The sequence below is a fragment of the Tupaia chinensis genome, unplaced genomic scaffold, assembly GCF_000334495.1.
Source record: "Tupaia chinensis unplaced genomic scaffold, TupChi_1.0 Scaffold000187_1, whole genome shotgun sequence".
Taxonomy (NCBI): domain Eukaryota; kingdom Metazoa; phylum Chordata; class Mammalia; order Scandentia; family Tupaiidae; genus Tupaia; species Tupaia belangeri.
Window position 1 is genome coordinate 3,576,298 of NW_006159662.1, and position 22,130 is coordinate 3,598,427.

Consider the following 22,130-nt stretch of genomic DNA (forward strand, 5'->3'; position numbering starts at 1 on the left):
TTTTCGCTATAGGGCGTGTGCGCTCGCCAGACAGACAGAGACAGACATAGAGACAGAAAGCGAGAAATCACCCCCCAGAGGGGATGGTTACGCCGCAATCCCTTCTCCTCCATTCTCCTCTCGGGATCTTGGGCACACACGCACACGCACCCGGCGTGAGTTTTAAGCCACCGGGTCCAGGACGCGAACCACGGTTGACTACGTGGGAGTCCAGCGACATAGCCATTACGCTAACTGCTGGTTCCCTCTGCCTGACTTTTGAATGCAATTGTGTTCGCATTCCCAGTGGCAGCTTTTCTTGTCTGAGTTTGGCTATCAACCTCGCACTTTAACATTTTGCTCTAAAACAGTGCCCGCAGCCAAACGGTCAGGAAAGCACCCGGAGACTGTACTGATGTGGGGAGAGGAGAAACGTCATGCTAACGTTGGCTTTTTCTCCACAGTGCTCCTTCCTGCCGAAGTTCTCCATTCACATAGAAACCAAGTATGAGGACAACAAAGGAAGCAATGACAGCGTGAGTAGCCCCTCGCTCCTCGGTGCCCACCTCTGGGGCTCCAAGGCCGACTACACACAGCGCCTACACCTGGGACCTCAGGCATTCTGGCCTTTACCTACCGGGGTTGTTTATGGAACTTCTCCCTGGAACTGTTCATTGCCTAGCTTCTCTTTCTGCCCATGGTGCAGAATCTCTGTGACCTGCAGTGGTGGTCGCTGGATATTGAAACGGGCTTGACCAGCTGACATAGCTCTGGACTCTCAGGAAGAGGACTGATAAGGAGCAGGTGACGGGAGTGCTTTTCCTGCCACAGTCTGAAAATATGGGGGAAACTTTTAAAATGCATTTTAGTCTTTCCTAACAAATCCCTTTGCTCTCTCTCCTTTTCTCTCTGCCTCTGTTCCCATGGGTTAGTTCAAAGCAGCTGCCCATCGGTGGGGGAGCAGAGAGGATGCACGGCCTCACTGTGACCCTTATGGGTTGGATGGGACAACTGGAATCTTCTGGTTTACCCCCTCTGCTCATTTCAAATAGTCAAAAATACACATGGTTATTACTTAGGATCACATCCTCTTCTTTGGCAGGTGCCAAGTTCCTTTTACTCTTCTTCCAGGAATTTAAACTACCAGGCTGTGCACCTTTGAGTCAGGTTTCATGTGTACACTGAGTCAGTGTCCCCTGCCTATGCCGAGGGCCAGCCCCTTTGAGATAAGCTGGCTGTGAGGAAGCGCTGGGCCACTGGGCACCCTGTGCAGTCCTTGCCAGCTCATCTGCCTCCTCTGGGAGAAATGCCAGCTGTTGGACTCTGCGTTGCAAATCCTTGTCCCCAGCCTGCTGACACCAAGACAGCCCACAGGGCCTGTAACTTTCCCTCTGTCATGACACCCCAACTTGCCCAAATCCAAGTCCAGCCATTTTGTTACATTGAAGAACCCCAAAATGTGTGTGTGTGTGTGTGTGTGTGTTTAGGGAGAGAGAGATTTTTGCTATAGGGTATGTGTACTCACTGGAGTGTCAGAGAGATAGAAAGCAAGAAATCACCCCCTGGGAGGGTACGGCCATGCCACAATCTCTTCTCCATTCTCCTCTCGGGATTTTGGGCACACACGCAAATGTACCCAGTGTGAGTTTTAAGCCCCCGGGTCCAGGACTCGAACCATGGTTGACTATGTGGGAGTCCAGCGACATAATGATTATGCTATATATTTTTGTCCAAGTTTCTACCTCAGCCTCTGTCTGGTTTTGCACTTTAGAGCCTCAGGTCTTGCTTCCAGGGCCACCGGGCCAAACAGCCCAGCTTCACCTCAACTAATTCATCCTCTTTAATTAGCAGGCGGCAGCAGCAGCAGCAGTTGGTCATCCAGCTGGTTCCAGGTTGGTCCCAGAGAGGCAGAAAAGGAGAGTTGCATAGGTTTTTGTTCAATCTTATGAATGCTTCAAAATCAGAACATAAGAAATACATGCATTTCTTGTGACCAGCAGTTGGTGTAATGGCTATGTCATTGGACTCCCATGTAGTCAACCGTGGTTAGAGGCTCAGACCTGGTGGCTTAAACTCACCCTGGGTGCAGGTGCATGCGTGTCCAAGAGGAGAAGGGACTGTGGCGTGGCCATCCCCCTGGGGGGTGATTTCTCGCTTTCTGTCTCTTTGCCTCTGTCTGTCTTTCTGGCGAGCGCACATGCCCTATAGCAAAAACCTCAAAAAGAAGAAAGAAATATATGCATTTCTCTGTGGATTGTTTAATTATTAAAAGATAGCTTTGAGGCCAGCCCTAGGCTAGTGGTTAAGGAAGCCAGATTCCCACATGGCCAGTCAAGCAGTTTGAATCTCAACCCTGGCAGCTTCAAAAACTCACTGTGCACATGCATGTACATAGATGCCCCAAATCCCAACAAGATGGAGAAATGGAGGAGAAGGGATTACAGCATGGCCATGCCCCTCTGGGGGTGCTTTCTCCCTCTCCGCTTCTCGAGTGAATGCAAGTGCCCTCTAACAATTAAAAATTAATTAATTAATTAATTAATTAAAAAGGAAGGAAGGGCCAGCAGGTGGTGTGGTGGCTAAGGTGCTTGAGTCCTACATGGCCCACCATGCTTTGAGTCCCAGACCTGGCAGCTTGAAACTCATGCTAGGCATTTGTATGTGAAGGCATTGCGGCATGGCCGTTTCCCCACAGGGGTGATTTCTCACTTTCCTTCTCTCTGTCTCTTTCCAATGAACACACATGTCCTGTGGCAAAAACCTAGAAACAAACTTTTGTCCTGCCCAGGATTCAAAACTAGAGCTGGAAGCCTGCAGCCTACACTAGCGTGCTCTTTTTCTGTCCAGGATGGATTACAGAGTTTTGGCAGGGAGCAGAGTTACCAGGGACGGTAGTGCAGTAGTGGAGATTTCTCTGGTCTCGATACTGCACTACCTTCCACGTTTCCATGTTATTTAATAAAATCAGCTCATTTCTTTGCATTTTCTGAGTGTTTAGTCTTATCATCTAGCGATCATCCTTCATACTGCTATCTGCACCCTGTTTCTTCCCCTGCCTGCCAAAAATTTAATGAAAGTGATGGCGATAAGAAGCAATAATTAAATTGAAAGACACTAGTGATAATCGTATTGATTAGTGGTTGAAGAGGACATGCTGTTATCTTATTATCCATTACCATATAAGTATTTTTTTTACATGACTCAATATCTATTTTTTTAAAAAATTAAGGAGCAGGATGACTAACTGTAAATATCTTCTTGTTCAAAATAAAGCTAGCATATTTATGATGGTGAAAACCTGCAAACTGATTACATTAACCAGGACACAATGGGGAAGTTGTCTTAAATTGAGGCCTATTTATTTTATGCACGCACTGATGGGAATTATTTAGGCCTTAATTAGCGCGGGGAGGCCGGCTCCATGCCAAGGCAAGTTGCGGTTGTTTGTCCAAGGCCGTAAATCTAGACCTGGGAGATCCGTGCTTAGCAGCGCCTGGTTCAGCTAAAGGAGAGACTGCTTGTGTGACAGCTGCTGCCAGGTTACTGGCCTTCCACAGAGTTAATGGGGCAGCCCTGCCTTTACTTCCTCTTTCAAGCAAAGCAGACACCCTCTAAGCTGTGGGTCTCAGCCTTGACTACACATTGAACTCACCCGGGAAATGTTAGCAACCTCCATTGCACCCGGCTTGGAGTTGATTCAACTGGTCGTAGGTGCAAACTGGCCTAGACCTGCCAATGTACAGTTCCGTCCAGAATGCAGAGTTCTCCCCTTGGGAGTGGACACCGTCTTAGCGCCTCCTCCGCAGAGCCTGTTACGTTCCCCTAGGGGGGTGTAGGTTACGTCCTAGAGGCTCTAGAGCAGTGGATGTCGTTTGTGGCTGTGTATTAACACTCACCCAGGATGCTTTAGCTATTTTTGGTGCTGCCATAAAATCCCCAGGGATTCTGATTCATTTGTCTGGGATGAGACTCAGGCACTGGGATTTTGAAAGCTCCCTTTAGTGAATCTAAGGGGCGATAGGTTGAGAACTATAGATTTAAGGAGATTTAAGTACTATTTGAAGCCAACTGAAAATCCTTAAAAAAAAAAATCCTCCCAATGCCTTTACTTCTTCATACTCCTAGGAATAGAACAGTTTACAAAAAGTGTGTTTAGAACCATCATCCTACCCCCACACACACACACACACACTCATGCAATAAAAGGGCCTTAATAATCTTGTTAGCTGCATATTGTCAAGGACTTTATTCCTCAGCAAGGAAGAGCAAAACACCATCTTTCATGGAACTCTCCTTGGAGATTACCTGAACAAAGTATTTAGAATCTACTTATTTATTTTAATAAATTATTTTATTAGAATTAGTAGGATTATACTTATTAGAATTATTTATTTATTTTCTAGTTCATCTCTGTTGTAAGAAAAGAACAGAGGGTTGTTCTTTGTGAAACAAAAAAACTCAGTATTGAAGTTCCAGCTATATGGCCTTCAGTGTTTCCCTTAACCAGTCAGAGTCTTGTTTTTTTTGTTTTTATCAAGAAAATGGGATAAATAAAGTGCACATCAGAGTGGAGGATGCATAGAGGTGAGTTTACGTGAGAGGGCTTCAGAAACTGTAAAGTGTTGTGCAGATATAAGCTACCATGATGGTCATTCCTTGGGATTATCTGTGTTAACATTGATTTCCTAATGAGACTCTGATTTCGTCTGAATTCTCAATAAACCATTTGGTGTTCAGTAAATTTTGAGGCCCTACGATGTGCCAGGTATTAAGGATACAGCGTTGATTCAGACCCACCTTTCGCTACCCATGGAGCGGGAGGAGACAGATTTAATAAGCAAGTAAACAAAAGAATTACAGCTGCAATAAGTGCTAAGAAGGCAAAAACAGGCTGGGGCAGGGCTCAGCTTGAAGCCACATGGTCAGAAGAGACCTCTTAGAAGAGATGACAAGTCCAGGAGAGACCTGAGATGGGAAAGAGCCAGTCATCGAAAGGGTTTTCCAGGCTAGGGGACTGTGATGTGCTGAGTTTTGTGTCCCCTCTTCCCCTTTATATATTGGAGTCCTCAGAATGTGATGGTGTCTGGAAATAGGGTCTTTAAAGAGGTGAAGACAGTGAGTCCACTAGGCTGGGCTCTTATCCAATATGACTGGTGTCCGTGTAAGAAGGGAGAACTTGGCCACACAACGAGACACTGCGCAGAGCGCATGTATAGAGAGGCGCTGTGGAGACTCAGCAAAAGCTGGCCATCTGTAAGCCTAGAAGACAGGCCTCCGGAGAAACCGGCCTGCCAACACCTTGGTCTTGGACTTCAGAGTCGTGAGACGATTCAGTTCTCTTGTTTAAGCCTCTTATTTTATGGCAGCCCCAGCGCACTAGTACAGAGGCAGTGAGTGCAAAGGCTGTCACCCCTGCCCCATCCCAACTTATGTGGGACCTTCAGAAAGTTCACGGGCATGCATCTAATGACAAAATCATACGCAGATTAATTTTGTTGTACCAAAATAAACTCGTACGTTAATTCTATTTTTTATAAACTTTTTGAAGTCTCATCTCATTCCAGAAACTATTAGAAAACCTTTGGCTATAGGGTAGCCCATGGCCTGGTGGTTAAGGTAGCTGGTTCTCCCAAGGTGGAGTTTGAGTCCTGATCCCAGTAGCGTGTGCCCAAAAATTCCAGAAGGAGAGAGAAATGGAGGTGAGGGGGTCGTAGCATGACCGTCCCTCATGGGAGATACATTCTCTCTCTCTCTCTCTCTCTCTCTCTCTCTCTCTGTCTTTTTCTTCAGCATACACATGTATCCTCTGACAAATTAAAATGAATAAATAAAAAAGGAAAGAAAACCATTGGCCAGAGCATTAAGAGTGACATTTGGGGTCAGCAGGTGACATGGTGGTTAAAGGCACTAAATTCCCACATGAACAACAACAGTTTGAGTCCCAGACCTGGTGGCCTGCTTTCCCTTCTTCTCTCTCTCTGTCTGTGTCTGGTCAAATTAAAAAATAATAAGTGGAATTAAATAAAAATAATTCTTTTTTTTTAGAGGTTTTTTTTTGCTACAGGACACGTGCTCTCACCAGAAAGACAGAGAGAAACAGAGAGATAGAAAGTGAGAAATCACCCCCCCCAAGGGGATGGCCACACCACAATCCCTTCTCCTCCATTCTCCTCTCGGGATCTTGGGCAAACACGTACATGCACCCGGCGTGAGTTTAAGTCACCAGGTCTAGGACACAAACCACGGTCAGCTATATGGGAGTCCAGCAACATAGCCATTACGCTAACTGCTGGTCCCAATCATTTTTTTTAAGCGACATTTAACAGGTTTTTTAGGCAATACCATTATAAAAAGAGTAGCCGGGTTTATCCTGGAGTCCAGGGCTTAAGGGAGCCAGATGCCACATGGCCATCCACGGTTCATCCTGGTTCTAGGAGCTTGAAAAACACACCAAGCACAAGGACAGGTGCACCCAAAATCCCAACAAGATGGAGAAATGGAGGAAAAGGGATTGTGGTGGGGGTACCTTCTCCCTTTCTCTGTCTCTCTGGAAAGTGCACATGCCCTCCGTCAATTTAAAAAAAAAAGTACAAAATCACTTTGCCTAAGAGCTTGTTTTTCTTTTAAAAAAAAAAGTTTATTTATTTTTCCCATGGGGAGGGGGAGAGAGAGAGGGAGAGAGAGAAAGCACCCTCAACTGCATCCCAGTGCCATGATCCAGGTCCCACTCCAGCACAAACAAGTCCCAGACTGTGGGCGCATGCCTGACTGGCATACTCAAGGTCTCTGGACACAAACCCAGAACCTTCCGCGTGAGTCAGCCTTGCAGAACTGCTACGTAAGTGTCCAGTTCCTTCAAATAAACGTTTAATTTTGGAATAATCTTAAATTTACACTAAAGTTTCAAAGATAATGCAGAGAGTTCCTATCTACCCTTCACCCAGTTTCTGCTAATATTAACTAATCTTGATGTATATATCAAAAACTAATGACTTTATTTGAATTTCACCAATTTTCCCACTAATGTCCTTTTTTCTTTTTCTGTTCCAAATTCAAGTTAGGAAACCATGTTGTGTTGGGTGATTGATGTTCCGAGTGTTTTCCCCGGCCCCTCTGTGGAGAACGAGTGGCAGGACAGCAGGGATGGAGCAGGGAGTCCACTTGGTGGGCTTTTGCAGAACCCAGACCGAGATGATGGATTGGGCTGAAAGATGGTTGTGGATGAAGAGGGGAGGGGTGGGTGTGTTTTGAAAACAGACAGCTCTCTGTTGAAATCAATGTGGGGCTCTTGAGGGGGTCAGGTTAAGGATGACCGCAAGGTTTCTGGCTTTACTGTTGACCCTGGGTGGGTGGTAGCTCCCTTACCATCGTGGGGAACAGTGGATGGTGAGCAGGTTCTCTTCAGAGAAGGAGAAGGAAAGGAGGGGAGAGTCAGGGGTGCCACAGAGACAGCATCCATCTGAGACACCACTGAGACTTTCAAGTGGAAATGGCAGGAAGAGTTGGACATGTGACCCTGGAGCTCAGAGAGAGGTGTAGTTCATGATTCCAAGATGGCAATGGGTGAGATTAGCAAGGGACAGGAGTGACAGGAAAGAGAAGGTTCTGGATGCTTCTGGGACACACCAAGTCCTGAGAAAGACCTTCCAATGGTGTTGAAGTCTAGCTTCTAATGATTATCTTTACTCTTTGATGAAGCCTCATTTCCAGTCACCGCGTCGTGCTCAGTTTTAGAAAATTAGACTCTCATTTGCTAGCTACAAAATTTCCAGAGAAGTCGTCTCTTCTCCTGGTTACTTCCTTCAGATAAATTACATAAACATCTCAATACAGCTCAAGTTGGTGAAATGGAGGAGAAGGGATTGTGGTATGACCATGCCCCAGCGGGAGGGGGGGTGCTTTCTCCCTTTCTCTGTCTCGCTGTCTCTTTCTGGCAGGTGCATGTACCCAGTGGCAATTGGAAAGATGGCCAGAAAAGTTCTCCTGACCACAAGTAGCTTCCCCTGCAAGTTACCTGCTAAACCAAGAGGGAATTTCATCATTTAGGGAGAGCTGTATTTATTGAGGATTTGTTGTTAACAACAGTCATCATAAGGTTCATTTCATTATTAGTATTGGTATTAGTGACATCAAGAGGGCAACATGGATTTAGCCACAGTGGCACATCTGACCGCATGCCACTCTGCAATGCTGGAGCTACATGTTGATTGGGGTTTATATCCCAGGTTGGCCTGAAATACGCTGGGCACAGGTGCATGCTGGTGCCAGTGATTCTGGCTGCTGGAAGGCTGGGGGAGGGGATCATGGCATGACAAGACCCTGTCATACCTGGCTCTCTCTCTCTCACAAAATCTTTCTCATGAAGGGAATAAAATAAACACACTTTTAAAAAAGAGCACAACATGCATGGATGTAGGGTAAGATAATATATTAACACATTTTAAAATGTACTAAATTTAATGTGTAAAGCAGAGTGCCAGTGAGAACTGTAGAATCCATATTTACAGGTCTCTGGAGCTGATTATCTTTTCCCTAAATGGCTTCTAATTGAGGATTATAGAAGGAAAAGAAGTATTTGCTTTATTTTTAGACATGATCTCTGATGTCAACTTTTATGGTTCTGTTTTTAACCTTCGATTATTATAACCAGCCACCTACAAATTCTGCAATTTTCTCTAATAAGCCAGTACGTGCTAAAAAGAAGACTGCACAAAACACCCCCATTTGCAGTTTGGAAGGACGATTATCCACTTTGGTCCATGAAGTAGAAAGTCAGTGTCCTTATTCAGTCAGTGTCTGATGGTTATCATTTTGCAGACAATGGGAAACAGATCATGTTTGATTCCTTAAGGTGTGGCCGTTGCTGTGTGGCAGCATTTGTGATCTGAGAGCTGGACGTCGAAACCACCGGAGTGGGAGGAGTGTGGGACTGGGATGAGGCTAGCCTCTGGTTCTCAGTGGCGTGCTCACCGTGCAGCTGCCCTTACCTCTGCATGCAGAGAAGCCAGAGCCACTGTTAACAGAGGCAGCTTCGAGGAGTGTGTGCTTTCTGTCAAGGCCTAGTTCACCAGTGCTGTGATCAATCCCAAAAGACCGGTCTATGCCAGCGTGTTGGCATGCTGGCTGAGGCAGACAGTTAACCAAGGTGGTTAAAAGTAGTGTAGTCAGTGAAGCGGTGCTAGACCATGTTTGAGAAGCTGGAGGTCAGCGCTAGAAGAGCAGTGCCGAGCATCAAGGTCTGGATGAGCACTTTGCAGCTGCTGCGTGTAATAATAACAGACTCCAGAAGTATGACCAGTAAATGCTAAAACCATTGAGCATGAGGAGTGCCAGGGAAGAGGGTGTTCACACTGTGTTTAAGCATCACCCCAGAAACCATGGATTCGTTACAAATGTGAAAAAAGCGAGCAGATACCGTCGAGTAAGCAAATGTTGCATCACAGAACAAACTGACCTCCCATGTCTCCCGTTGTGACACACTAAGAAGGACACCGTGCCACCTTCGGGTGACCCTTGCCAAGATGTTTAACCCAAATCAGTCACGAGGAGATAATCAGGAAAATGCAAGTTGAAGAAGCACTCCACAAAACAACTGGCCAAAATCTTCAAAAATGAACTTGTCAGAACCAGCAGGTGGTGTGATAGTTAGAGCACTGGACGCCCACTTGGCTGACTGTGGTTCAAGTCTTGGACCTGGTGGCTTGAAAATCACACGGGCACATGTGTGTAAGTGCCCAAAACCCCAGGAGGAAAATGGAAGAGAAGGGATTACGGTTGACCAGGGATAATTTCTCACTTTCCCTCTCACTATCTCTCTCTTTGTCTCTGTCCAGCAAGTGTACTCACCCTATGGCAAATAAATAAATCCTGAAAAATTTTTTTTAATAAAAAATAAATAAATAAATAAGTTTCATTAAAGACAAAGAGAAAAGCAAAACCAAACAAAAATCTGGGGAAGTGTCTGAGATTAAAGGATACTCAAGAAGTTTGATAGCTAATTTTTTTTTTTTTTGAGAGGTTTTTGCTATAGGGCACGTAAGCTCGCCAGACAGAGAGAGCCAGAGAGACAGAAAGCGAGAAATCAACCCCCAGGGGGGATGGCCACACCGCAATCCCTTCTCCTCCATTCTCCTCTTGAAATCTTGGGCATGCACGCACACGCGCCCAGCGTGAGTTTTAAGCCACCGGGTACGGGACGGGACCCGCGGTTGACTACATGGGAGTCCAGCGACATAGCCATTACGCTAACTGCTGGTCCCTTGACAACTAAATTTAATGCCTTGTCCTTGATTAGATCCTATATGGGGTGGGGGTTACAGAGGGCAATTAAAGATATTAGGACAGTTGGAAAACTTTAAATATGAACTGCGTATTACAATAATATGGAATAGTATTGAACCAATGTTCAACTTCCAGCCTGTGATCACTGCATTGCAGATGTGTAGGAAAATGTCCTCGTTCTCAGGAGATACGTGTTGACATAGTTAGGAATAAAATATTGTGCAACATACTCTTATTCCCATATGTTTCAGCCAAAGACATTTTTGTTTATACATGTGTTTCTGGCTTCTTTTTAAAAATCTTACAAACATTGGAGAACTAGTCCCATGCTGCAATGAGCTATCGCGTAACTTGCTCAAGGTCATGCAATGAATCTTTCTTTGTTGTTGTTGTTAGTTGTGAAGCAGGAGTTTTCTATCTTCTCTCTCTTCTCAGTGATGTCTTGATTTTATTCATGAAACAGAGAACGAGTCTTCCTAATCATAACTGTTATCAATGTCAACATTGATTCTATTTACCCAAAAGGTGTTTAGGAAGAAGAGGGTTTTTTGAATTGCAAAAATCCCTAGATTCTCCCTGAATAATTTCACACTCAGGATTGTGTCTCGACATTTTGAAAAGTCAGATAGAGATGATGCAGACTAGATTTCTTTTTTTTTTTTTTAATTTTTTGGAGAGGTTTTTTTCACTATAGGGCACGTGCGCTCGCCAGACAGACAGAGAGAGACATAGAGACAGAAAGCGAGAAATCACCCCCCAGGAGGGATGGTCATGCCGCAATCCCTTCTCATCCATTCTCCTCTCGGGATCTTGGGCACGCACACACACGCGCCCGGCGTGAGTTTTAAGCCACCAGGTCCGGGATGCGAACCGCGGTCAACTACATGGGAGTCCAGCGACATAGCCATTACAGTAACTGCTGGTCCCGATGCAAACTAGATTTCTAAGCATGCATCCCTGCTCAGGGTGAGAGCCCAGGCTGTATACTTTGCCTACATGTTTCCACACCACTCTTCACGCTTACCATGCTGTATTATAACTGCTCATCTAACTGTCTGTCTCTCCTGTTACTTTAAAGCTCTAAGAGGACGGACACCACCAGGTCCTTCTTCTTTAAGGTTGTATCCAGAATACCTAGCACATGCAAGATGCTCACAAAAGTTCGTGTTGAAACACGAGTCATTAAACCAAGTCATGAACAAGAACAGGAGGATGCCTACTGTTCTCATTACTGCTCAACATTTTACAGAGGAACTAGACAATACAATAAGAACAGACAATAAGGAAAGGGAAAGATCATCTACTGTGGCAGTTCATATTCTTCTTTTCTCTTTTGAAAGGTTTTTGCTATCGGGCGTGTGCGCTCACTAGAAAGACAGAGACAGAAAGACAGAAAGCAAGAAATCACCCCCCAGGGGGGATGGCCACGCCGCAATCCCTTCTCCTCCATTCTTCTCTCGGGATCTTGGGCACACATGCCTGGTGTGAGTTTAAGCCACTGGGTCCAGGACTCAAACCACAGTCGACTACATGGGAGTCCAGCGACATAGCCATTACGCCAGCTGCTGGTCCCAGCAGTTCATTTCTAAAACTGAAATGACACGGAGTAAATAGAGCAGCAAATCCCAGCACGATGGTACCACACAAATGTGTGAAGTATTCCAGTTTTCTTCCTGTGTAAGAATGGAAGTAAAGCGAATGTTGGAGCCAGTGCCATAGCCTTGTGGTGAGGAGAGCCAGATCCCACATGGCCAGCCTTGGCTCAAATATCAGCCCCAGGGCCTTGTAAAACACTCCAGGTGCAGGTACGACTGTTGTGCCCCACATCCTGACAGAATGCAGAAATGGAGGAGGTGGGATTGTTGTGTGACCACACCCAAGTGGGAGGGGTTTCTCCCTCTCTATCTTTGTCTCTCTCTGGTGAGTACATGCACTCAGCAACAAGTTCAAAACAAAACAAAACAAAAAAGGATCAATAGAGATTAGGCTGATGGGGGGTGGCACTCTAAAATAGAACATAAACAGAAGAAATGAACCTAACTGTATTTTAACTTGATAAAATAACCACACTGAAGGAGAGGGGAAAAAAAAAAAAAGACCCCAAATAGTTCTCAATTTGATAGCATTTTGACCTATGCCCTCAGTCTAAAGACAAGAAAAATTATACATAATTATTGAATTCTAACTGAAGTTTGTTTCTTATCATTATATGGGCTAACAATACTGAAACTATTTTCTATGTATTGTTAGTTTGATCAAATGAGCAGATGTAGAAGGAATAGAAAGTATAGAAGGAAATTACCATTTTTTTTAAAAATGTGGTTACTTTTACCTTAGGGTACATGTGCTTGCTGGAGAGAGAGAGAGACAGAGATGGTGAGAAATCAACCCCCAGGGGAGATGGCCATGCCACAGTCCCTTCTCCTCCATTCTCCTCTCAGGATCTTGAACACACAGGCACACGTACCAGGCATGAGTTTCAAGCCACAGGGTCTGAGACTCAAACAGCAGTCAGCCATGGGGGAGTCCAGCCACGTAACTGCTATGCCATCTGCTGGCCCCCAAAATTACCATTTAAAAAATTATTTTTATTTAATTTTATTTATTATTATTATTTCTTTTTTAATTTGATATAGGAAATGTATGCTCACCAGAAAGAGAGAAAGAGAGAGGAAAAGTGAGAAAGCAAGTCACCAGATCCAGGATTCACACCACAGTTGGCCATGTGGGAGTTCAGAGCCTTAACCACCACACCACCTGCTGGTCCCCAAAATTACTATTTGCAACTATATAGTAGGGACTGATTTAATGTAAACACCATTGCATCAATGCTGAAACTAGTATGTAAAACAGTTTGATGAATGAGGCCAGCAGGTGGTGTGGTAGTTGAGCCGCTGGATTCTCACATGGCCCATCAGAGTTTGAATCCTGGACCTGGTGGCTCGCTTTCTCATTTTCCCCCTCTCTCTCTCTTCATGTCTCTTTCTCTACAGATTAAATAGTAATAATAATTAGTAAATTTTTTTAAAAGTTTGATAAGAAACATTTTTACTGGTCTCAAAGTATCTCTCCATGGATTACTTATTAACACAAAGAGGAAATCTACATAATTTTACAGTAGAAAACCTGGTGTATATATCACCTTAACCAAGTATCCATGGCATTTTCAATTCTGGGGCAAACCAGTATCAGGAATAATACCATGTACTGAAAATCCTAGGGCAAACCAGTATCAGGAATGATACCATGTACTGAAAATCCTAGGGCCAACCAGTATCAGAAATGTTATCATGTACTGAAAATCCTAGGGCCAACCAGTATCAGAAATGTTATCATGTACTGAAAATCCTAGGGCAAACCAGTATCAGGAATGATGCCATGTACTGAAAAGAAAACAACATCAAGTCTGTGGTATATCTGCTTTAAAAAAAAAAACAAAACACATAACATAAATCTAGTCGTAGGGAAACGTCATACAAACCCGAACTGATGGAATTCCGTAAAGTAACTGGCCTGCACTCCGAAATGGTTGAGGTCACGAAAGACAAAGAAAGGCTGAGGAACTGTTACAGAGTAAAGAAGACAAAGGAGACATGACAACAAAATACAGTATGTGATCCTAGACTAGAACTGGAACGGGAGAAAAATACCCCAAAGGCTATTATTAGGTAATTGGCGAATTTTCAGTATGGACTGCAGATTAGATAATAGTATTATAGCAGTGTTAAACTTCCTGATTTGATTATTATTCTGTAGTTAAATAAGTGAATGTTCTTGTTTGGAATTTCACTCTAAAATACTTAGAGGTTATGGGACATGGTATCTACATTGTAATCTCAAAATGGGAATGATAAAGCAAAAGGGGTAAATGTTAACAATTGGCGAATCAAATGTTCGAGAATTATTTGACTCTTGCGATTTTTTGGTAAGTTTGAAATCATACCAAAATATAAAGTTAGAATGATTTTCAAAAATAAAATTAAAATTGAAACAGAATAGTATAAGAAATATGACCAATGATAAAACATTGTTATTCATAGCATGTCTAAACTGAACATCTAAGAGAATTTACAAATTCTCTTAAATAGTTAAAAAATTAAATAATCAAAACTATTGAGTAAAGCAACATATAAATATCACTAGTATTTCATGTGTTAGTAATACGCAATTGAAAAATAGTAATCTAGGGCGGGCAGGTGGCATGGTGGCTAGGGGCGCTGGACTCCCATGGCCAATCGTGGTTCGAGTCCTGGACCTGGTGGCCTGCTTTCTCTCTCCCTCTCTCCCTCTCTCCCTCGCTCTCTCTCTCCTTCCCTCCCTCCCTCCCTCCCTCCCTCCCTCTGTGTGCATGTGTCCCTCTCTGGTCAAATTTTTTTAATTAATAAATAAGTTAAATAAAATAATTATTTTTTTAAAAAGAACATAGTAATCTAACCATCAATAGCTTTAGGGCATCAAAGGGCAAATCTAACTTTTTAGACAAACTTATTATTTAAGGACATTACAAACACTGAGTACATTTATTAAGCGTAAGTACTGAATAGGGTATAAATGGGATATAAATACACCATGTTCAAAGATGGGAAGACAAAGTTCTATGAAGAAGTCAATTATTTTCTAACTTAATCTTCAAATTAAACATAATTCCAGTCAGAATCTCAACAGGATTTGTCATAAACCGATTGCAAAAAAATCAAGTGGAAGAAAAAAGTCCAAAAATATCCACCAAAAATAAATAAATAAATAACTTTGCCAGAGAACACATGCACTCCCTGGACTGAGACGGGTGGGGAGGTGAGAAACACCCCCACGTGGGGATGTCCACTGCAGTCAGTCCCTTCTCCATCTTTCCTACTTTTGTGATTTTGGATGTGCACATACACACACGCCCAGTGTGGTTTTTTTCAATCTGCTTGGTCTGGGATTTGAGCCATGCAGCCATAGGGGATCCAGCCGCCTTAACCACCATACCACTGAGTGGTCACCCACAAAATTTTAAACAAAGAACAAGGAGGGGAGATTCATCGTGTGGGATGACAAAGCCATATAAAAGATGTGGTATTGGCACAGAGATTGAACTAGACCTAGGCTGATCATGGGAGTTCGTGTGCAGTACATACAGTGTCTCAAATCAGTGGGGCGGAAATGTAAATTTCTCAGTGAAGGGCACTGAGTCTATTGACAGTTCATAAGGAAAAAAGAGGTAGAGCCCTGTCTCTCTCCGTGTTTAGAAATGAACTCCAGGCCCAGCCGCTGCGGTGCAGCTGTCCAGCCTTACCTTACAAGGCTGGACTCCACATGGCTGACTGTGGGTTTAGATCCCTGAGTAGGCCTGAAAATAAACCAGGTGTGAATGCACACACAGGTGCCAGGGGTCCTGAAGAGCTAGGGTTTGGGGAAAGGGGACTGCAGCATGGCAAGACTGCTGAGAGCCTGTCTGTCTGTCTCTCTCTCTGTCTCTCTCTCATGCACACACACATGTGCATACGTATGGATTGGTGGAATGGAAGAAGGGATTTCAGCTTTAAATGTGAAACTTCTTTGAAGTAGAGGAGGGATTGGAATCAAATATGGCAGAATTCTTTCCTAAGTTCATTTTGAGTATTGGGTAGTGGCTGTTTTCTATACCGTCCTTGGTTTTTTCTAGATGGGTTTTTTTGAGTTTTGAAAAAGAAAGTATTTATTCGGCTCTTCATTTCTATGACACCCAAACCTCTCCAATTTCCTATGATCCGTTCTCAACTCCAGTTCACAGGTGTTAGAGTTGTTTCCAAGTGTTTGGCTTTTACCTAGAGCTTTGTATTTATGTTTGTGGAGCTCAGCTTTTGGGACCTCAGTGGACACGTGTTGGCCAACACCCTTTGGGTCCTGGAGCGTTTTCAATGAGGACACTTTTGGAATTTCTCTAGAACTAGCAGCTGGCCAGGCCCACGTAGTAGGACAGTCAGTGTACTAGTATCAGAGAAATCACCAGCTTGGATCGAACAGGGTCCAGAGCAGGGCTCTGTAGCCCAGTGATAATGTAACATCACCCTTGGGACTTCCCTTGCTGTAGGAAGGAGAAATGACACCCACTTTAGAGGAGGGTTGGGAAGATTGGGAAGACCCTCTGAAACAGTGCTTGTCAGATGCCCTCTAAATGTTGCTTCTTCCTTCCGCTTGCCTTCAGTTACACTTGGTGAGAGCCACTTCAGAGTTGGACTCTAGGAGACTCACAAGTGCAGAAATTAATCGGGGGAGTTCTTTTGGAGTGAAGGTGCTCATTTTCCCTGTGTCTGCAGTCCCCACTCCTTTTCCACTGACCATGGGCATCCTCAGGCATGAATTGAGAGTCACATGTCCCTGCGGGCATTTGAGTTCACACTGCCAAAGTGGAGGAGCGGGATGTCACTGGTCTCCCTTAGCTGTAGAGGACCCTGCATTGCACAGTTCCCCTCCAAGAGGTGAGAGCCACCTGTCCTGTTGTACAAGACAGTAATCAACAGGATAGAGGCAGAACGGTGAAGAGCTACAGGTACATTTAGATCTGATTCCTAGGTCAGCCACTCATCAGCTGGTTAAGTTACTTCGGGGCCAGCAGGTGGCATGATGGTTAAGGCGCTGGACACTCCCATATGACCGACCACACTTCAAGTCCTGGACCTGGTGGCTTGCTTTCTCACGTTCTCTCTCTCTCTCTGTCTGTCTTTCTCTAATCAAATTAAAATAAACGAATGAATAAATAAAATTAATTTAATAATTTTTTAAATATGCGTTACTTCATCTCCTTGCATCCCTGTCAAACTGGTTTTATAATAGTTCCTACTCTTAGTGTACTTATGAGGATTAAGTGTGTTCATCTCAAATAGTGCTCAGAACAGTCCATGGTGCACATAGAAGATAGTCAGCATGGTTGCTCTCACTGCTGATGCACTATTTTGTACATTCTTTTTTTTTTTTTTTTGGAGAGGTTTTCGCTATAGGGCACGTGTGCTCACCAGACAGACAGAGAGAGACATAGAGACAGAAAGCGAGAAATCACCCCCCAGGGGGGATGGTCACGCCGCAATCCCTTCTCCTCCATTCTCCTCTCGGGATCTTGGGCACGCACGCACACGCACCCAGCGTGAGTTTTAAGCCACCGGGTCCGGGGTTCAAACCGCGGTCGACTACGCAGGAGTCCAGCAACATAGCCATTACACTAACTGCTGGTTCCCCCATTCTTTTTGTTTTTATTTTAATGAAGTTTTAGCCATGGGGTGTATGCTCACTGGAGAGCAAGAGAGACAGTGAGAGGGAAAGTGAGAAATCACCCCCCGGGGGGATAGCTAGGCCACAGTCATTTCTCTTCCATTCTCCTCTTGAGATTTTGGGCACATGCACATGCACCCAACATGATTTTCAAGCGCAGGTCTGCCACGTGGGAGTCCAGCTCCTTAATGACCACTCCACTTCTACCCGAGCATTTCTTTTTCTTTTTTTTTTCTTTCTTTCTTTTTTTTTTTTTTCATACAACCAATCCATTTTTTTCTCTTTTTTTTTTTTTGATGGTGTAATTGGTGACATCTGAGATTTGGTTAATTAACTCAGCAAGATACTTCCTTCCGCATAGTATATTAAGATGTCCACCATGAGTGCATTTACGCACTGAAAAGTATTTGCATGTGAAATACGAACACTGACGCAGCCTCCATGACAGTCGGTAAGTAGCATATTAAAGCACTGGGCTGGAAGCCACGTAGCCAAACTTGGGTTTGCATCCCTGGCCGGGCTGACCTGAAACATGCCAGATGCCGATGTTCCTGATGAGCTGGAGGGCTATGGGGAGGGGCTTCTGGTGTGACAAGACCCTACTGAAGACTCTCTTTTCCCTTCTCTTCCATGTGTGTGCACGTGCTCTCTATCATGAAAAAAATAATCATTTAAATTATTATTTAAAAATGTGTACACCGAGCTGGATTCTGCCTAAGGAAAATTGTTGAGCGGTAGGTGACTCAGTCATTCAGACCTGGAAGGTTGTTGGTTAACTTTTTCCAGGGCACTGACCAGCTTCCTAGAAATGCAAATGACTTGATAGAGCTCTGGAAAGGGACGGCCTGAATCTTCTTCCACTCTAGCTTCAGAGTCATCCTCTTTGTAAAATGAATTTCTCTCGAAAATCCCTGGATGCCATCTATCTGATAAACACTTTGAAGGACAAAGTTGCAGCTCATATCTTAGTCTTTTAAAAAAATGTGGGGCAAGGGGATAATAGAAGCTGGGCTTATGGAAAAGAAGTTAATGATTTCCAATAGACATGGTTTCAAAGCGTTTTTTTTTTCTTTTGATGCACTGAAATCGTTGGCTCCATCTGCTTCTCTGCTTGTACCCAGGCTCTGCTTTTAAACCATGCCGGGTGTCAGCTGTTGCCCACTGATTCCATACTTGATCTTCTGAGACTGATAGCAATTCTGTCTGAACAATAGTAAGCTACTAAATCTTATTTAAATCATATTTATCCTCTAATACCTATTGAAAGCCTGTTTATATTCCATCAGATTTCATAGCCATTTGGTACATACATTTATTAGATATAAACTTTATGAAGTTGTATCTAAAATGTTTCATTTTCATCTTCCCAGAGCTTAAAAGAGACTGTCATAAATACCTTTGAAATATGCAGACCATTATCTGGAGTAATTTTAATTATCTTTAGCTCTGCTGGTCAGGTCAGATTATTAATAAATAGATGTTGAAGCGCATCACCTAAATGCCATCATGGAATCAGTAATCACAAGGGGAATCAAATGAGTGACCATTTGGTGCTGAAGTGCTTTACTACCACTCACATCTAGGTTCAGAAATCTGTCATGAGTGTGAAGTTGTTATTAATGTCACCTGTGTTGACATGTCAAAACTAAAGTAAAATATTAAAATGAAATATGAAATATAGTGATGAAGGTCCTCAGGAATGCAGGACACTGGAAAGATTGATTTTTCTAGTAACTTAACTTTGATCTGTGGGTAAGGCCTTGTCTTCAGCACCCCACTAACTTTGCTTCAAACCATCTGGGTCATGGGGCCAGCAGATGGTATAGTTGTTAAGGTGCTGGACTCCCACATGGCTGATTGTTGTTCAAGTCCCAGATCTAGCAGCTTGAAACACACCAGGCACATGTGCGTGTGTGCCCAAAATCCCAAGAAGAGAATGGAGGAGAAGGGATTGCTGCATGGACATCTCTCTTGGGGGATGATTTCTCACTTTCTGTCTCTCCAGTGAGCATATGTGTCCTATAGCAAAATCTCAGAGAGAGAAAGAGAACTGTGAGAAAGCACCCCCAGGGGGAATGGCCAGGCTGCAATCCCTTCTCCTTCATGTCTCTTTTCAGGATTTTGTGCATGCATGCACACTCACCCCATGTGTTTTTCAAGCTACTAGGTCTGGGAGTCAAACCATGCAGTTGGCCATTTGGGATCTAACCGCCTTAATCACTATGCCATTGGCTGGCCCCAGCCCCCAACAGAGTCTTAATACCACTTAATAACACTCCCAACCTCAGCCTGCCCTGGACCACGAGCACACAAGAGTCTGGTATATTTGGGGAGGTCGCCATCCATGAGCTCAGAACCTTCCTGTGTGGGTCAGCCTGACAGAGTTGCATTTTACCAGTGTACAACCATCTTGCTCTTGCTTCCTATTGCTAACATTGGCTCTTACAATTCAAAAAATCTTGTTATTAGAAAAAAATTCTCTCATATAACAAAGGATAAAAAAAATTAATTAGTGACTCCTTTCGGGCACAGCTTTTTGAAAGTACGATGTTTTTATTTGTTTGATTGTTGTTTTTGCCAGATTTGTTTTCTAACTGCCCCGAAGACTGTGGCTTCTGGTTCCCACTTTGTAGGTTTGCAACATGGGGTATTGGGAGGCACAGAATGAATGTGGGCAAAAGTGGTCATTACACACTTGTGTAAGAGTGGCCGATGGAAAGGACTTTCCAACTCTGCCTGCTCCGTCTTGTACCAGACCAGTGCCCCTGTGGATAACAGATGCTTGGTGACATTGGACAACGTCACGAAGTGGTTTTAGTGGGCAGAATGTTCAGGGTCTTTAACAGGTGTCTGCCGCTGGAGAGTTGGGGTAATGTCCTTGGGGGCCCTACGGTGTCCCTGGGAACAGTCGGCACTTGCCTTAGAGATGGGAAGTCAGGCCTGTTTCCCACCTAGATTAACTCACGTTGTTGCCTGTCAGTCGTTATTATGAATGGGAAAAAAAAATGGGATCGTCTGGTTTGAAGACTGCTCCCTTGGGCGTTCTTTTTTCCCAGAGATCTAGTGAATTCTTGTAATTTAAAAGCTTTTCTCCCTTGATTTGCCTTACCCCCTTGAATCAGTTTTTAAATAATAAGGATGTTGTGAGCCAAATAATTGATAGAAGTCACTTATTGTATCTCCTGACAGGCTGTAGATATTTAGTAAATACCGACTTCCTTCTTTAATCCTTTATCTTAACTTTCTAAGGGGAATCTGAGGAGTCCATTATTATTATTGTTATTGTTATTATTATTTTAGATTTTTACCATTGGACACGTGCAATCGCTAGAGAGGAACAGAGAGAAGGAAAGTAAGAAATCACCCCCAGGGGTTATGGCCATGCTGCAGTCTCTTCTCTTCCATTCACCTGTCAGGATTTGGGGTACATACACACACATGCCTGGCATGATTTTCAAGCCACCAGGTCCAGAACTCAGGCTCTGGTCCTCTGTGTGGGAATCCAGTGCCTTTACCATCACGCCAGTTGCTTAGTACTGAGAAGAGAGGACGACCTCAATGGTGCATGGGTTCCTTGTACAAGAACCGTTTTGGGGCCCTCTATTAGTCTGCAGGGAGGCAATACTGTCATTGCAGCATCGTCCGGAAGGTGCTGTAGATAGCAGAGGAGAGGACATGAGACTAGAAGAGGAGGGCGGGTCTGTGGTGCAGGGAGCAGCCAGCTGAGAACACAGGCGACTCTACAGGCTGGCAGAAGACAGAGAATGCAGCCCAAGGTTTAAAGCAGTGACAGGAGAAAAAGGAGGGAGACTTCAGAAAGTGCATGAGAAATGGAATCCAAGTATACATTTATTTTGGTGCAAAAAAAAAAAATTGAAATCCATACAAAATGTTTCATAGTACTCATTCCCATCAGAGTTTTCAAGACCTCATGTAGAAAGGAAAGGATTGCTTAGGAGGAGGGAATGACACTGGTTCTTGTTTGATGTGGGAATGGGGTGGGGCAACGGGCTCAGGAGTCTGGGACAATTCAGGTTTTTGTCACAGATGGGTGACAGTGCTACCAGCTAGGTGGACTTTTTTCAGTAGTTTAGAACCTGTGGTCGCCGTGTTTGTGTCCTCCCAAACTTTCTATGCTGAAATCTTTACCCCACCTCCACCCCCCCCAGTGAAGGTATTAGGAGGTGGGGCCTTTGGGAATTGTTCAGGTTTAAAAGACAAAACCTGAGCCAGGCACAGGAATCCCACATAGCCGACTGAAGTTTGAGTCCCAGACCCAGCGGCTTGAAAATCACAACAATTAAATAGATAAATAAATAAAGACACATTTTAAAATAAATATATGAAGGGCCAAGCCTTCATGAGGGACATTAATGCCCTCTTAAAAGAGGTCTCCGGGGGACCCCAGCCCTTCTACCACGTGAGGACACAGCAAGAGCCAGGAAGCGGGACTTCACCAAACTGCAAATCTGTCTTGACCTTGGACTTCTCAGCCTCCACAGTTGTGAGAAATGAATTTCTGCTTATAAGCTACCTAGTTTATGGGATTCTATTACAGCAGCCCAAATGAACTAAGGCAGGAGAGGTTGATGAGTTCATTTTCTGTCCAGTTGAGTTTGAAGTGCTTATGGAAAATGTAG

At 44.1% G+C, this 22,130-nt stretch overlaps 1 protein-coding gene across 3 annotated transcripts in view; it reads left to right on the forward strand.

The window, feature by feature from the left end:
• Positions 1-22,130, forward strand: part of PITPNC1 (phosphatidylinositol transfer protein cytoplasmic 1) — a 358,712-nt gene that overhangs the window by 225,109 nt on the left and 111,473 nt on the right. For all 3 annotated transcript variants that reach the window (XR_003549130.1, XR_003549131.1, XM_006146773.3), the window contains exon 5: positions 444-515. Coding sequence is in view for 1 of the 3 variants with exons in the window: in XM_006146773.3 (XP_006146835.1) it covers positions 444-515 (72 nt within the window). In the remaining 2 variants the exon portion in view is untranslated. The remainder of the gene's footprint in view (positions 1-443; positions 516-22,130) is intronic.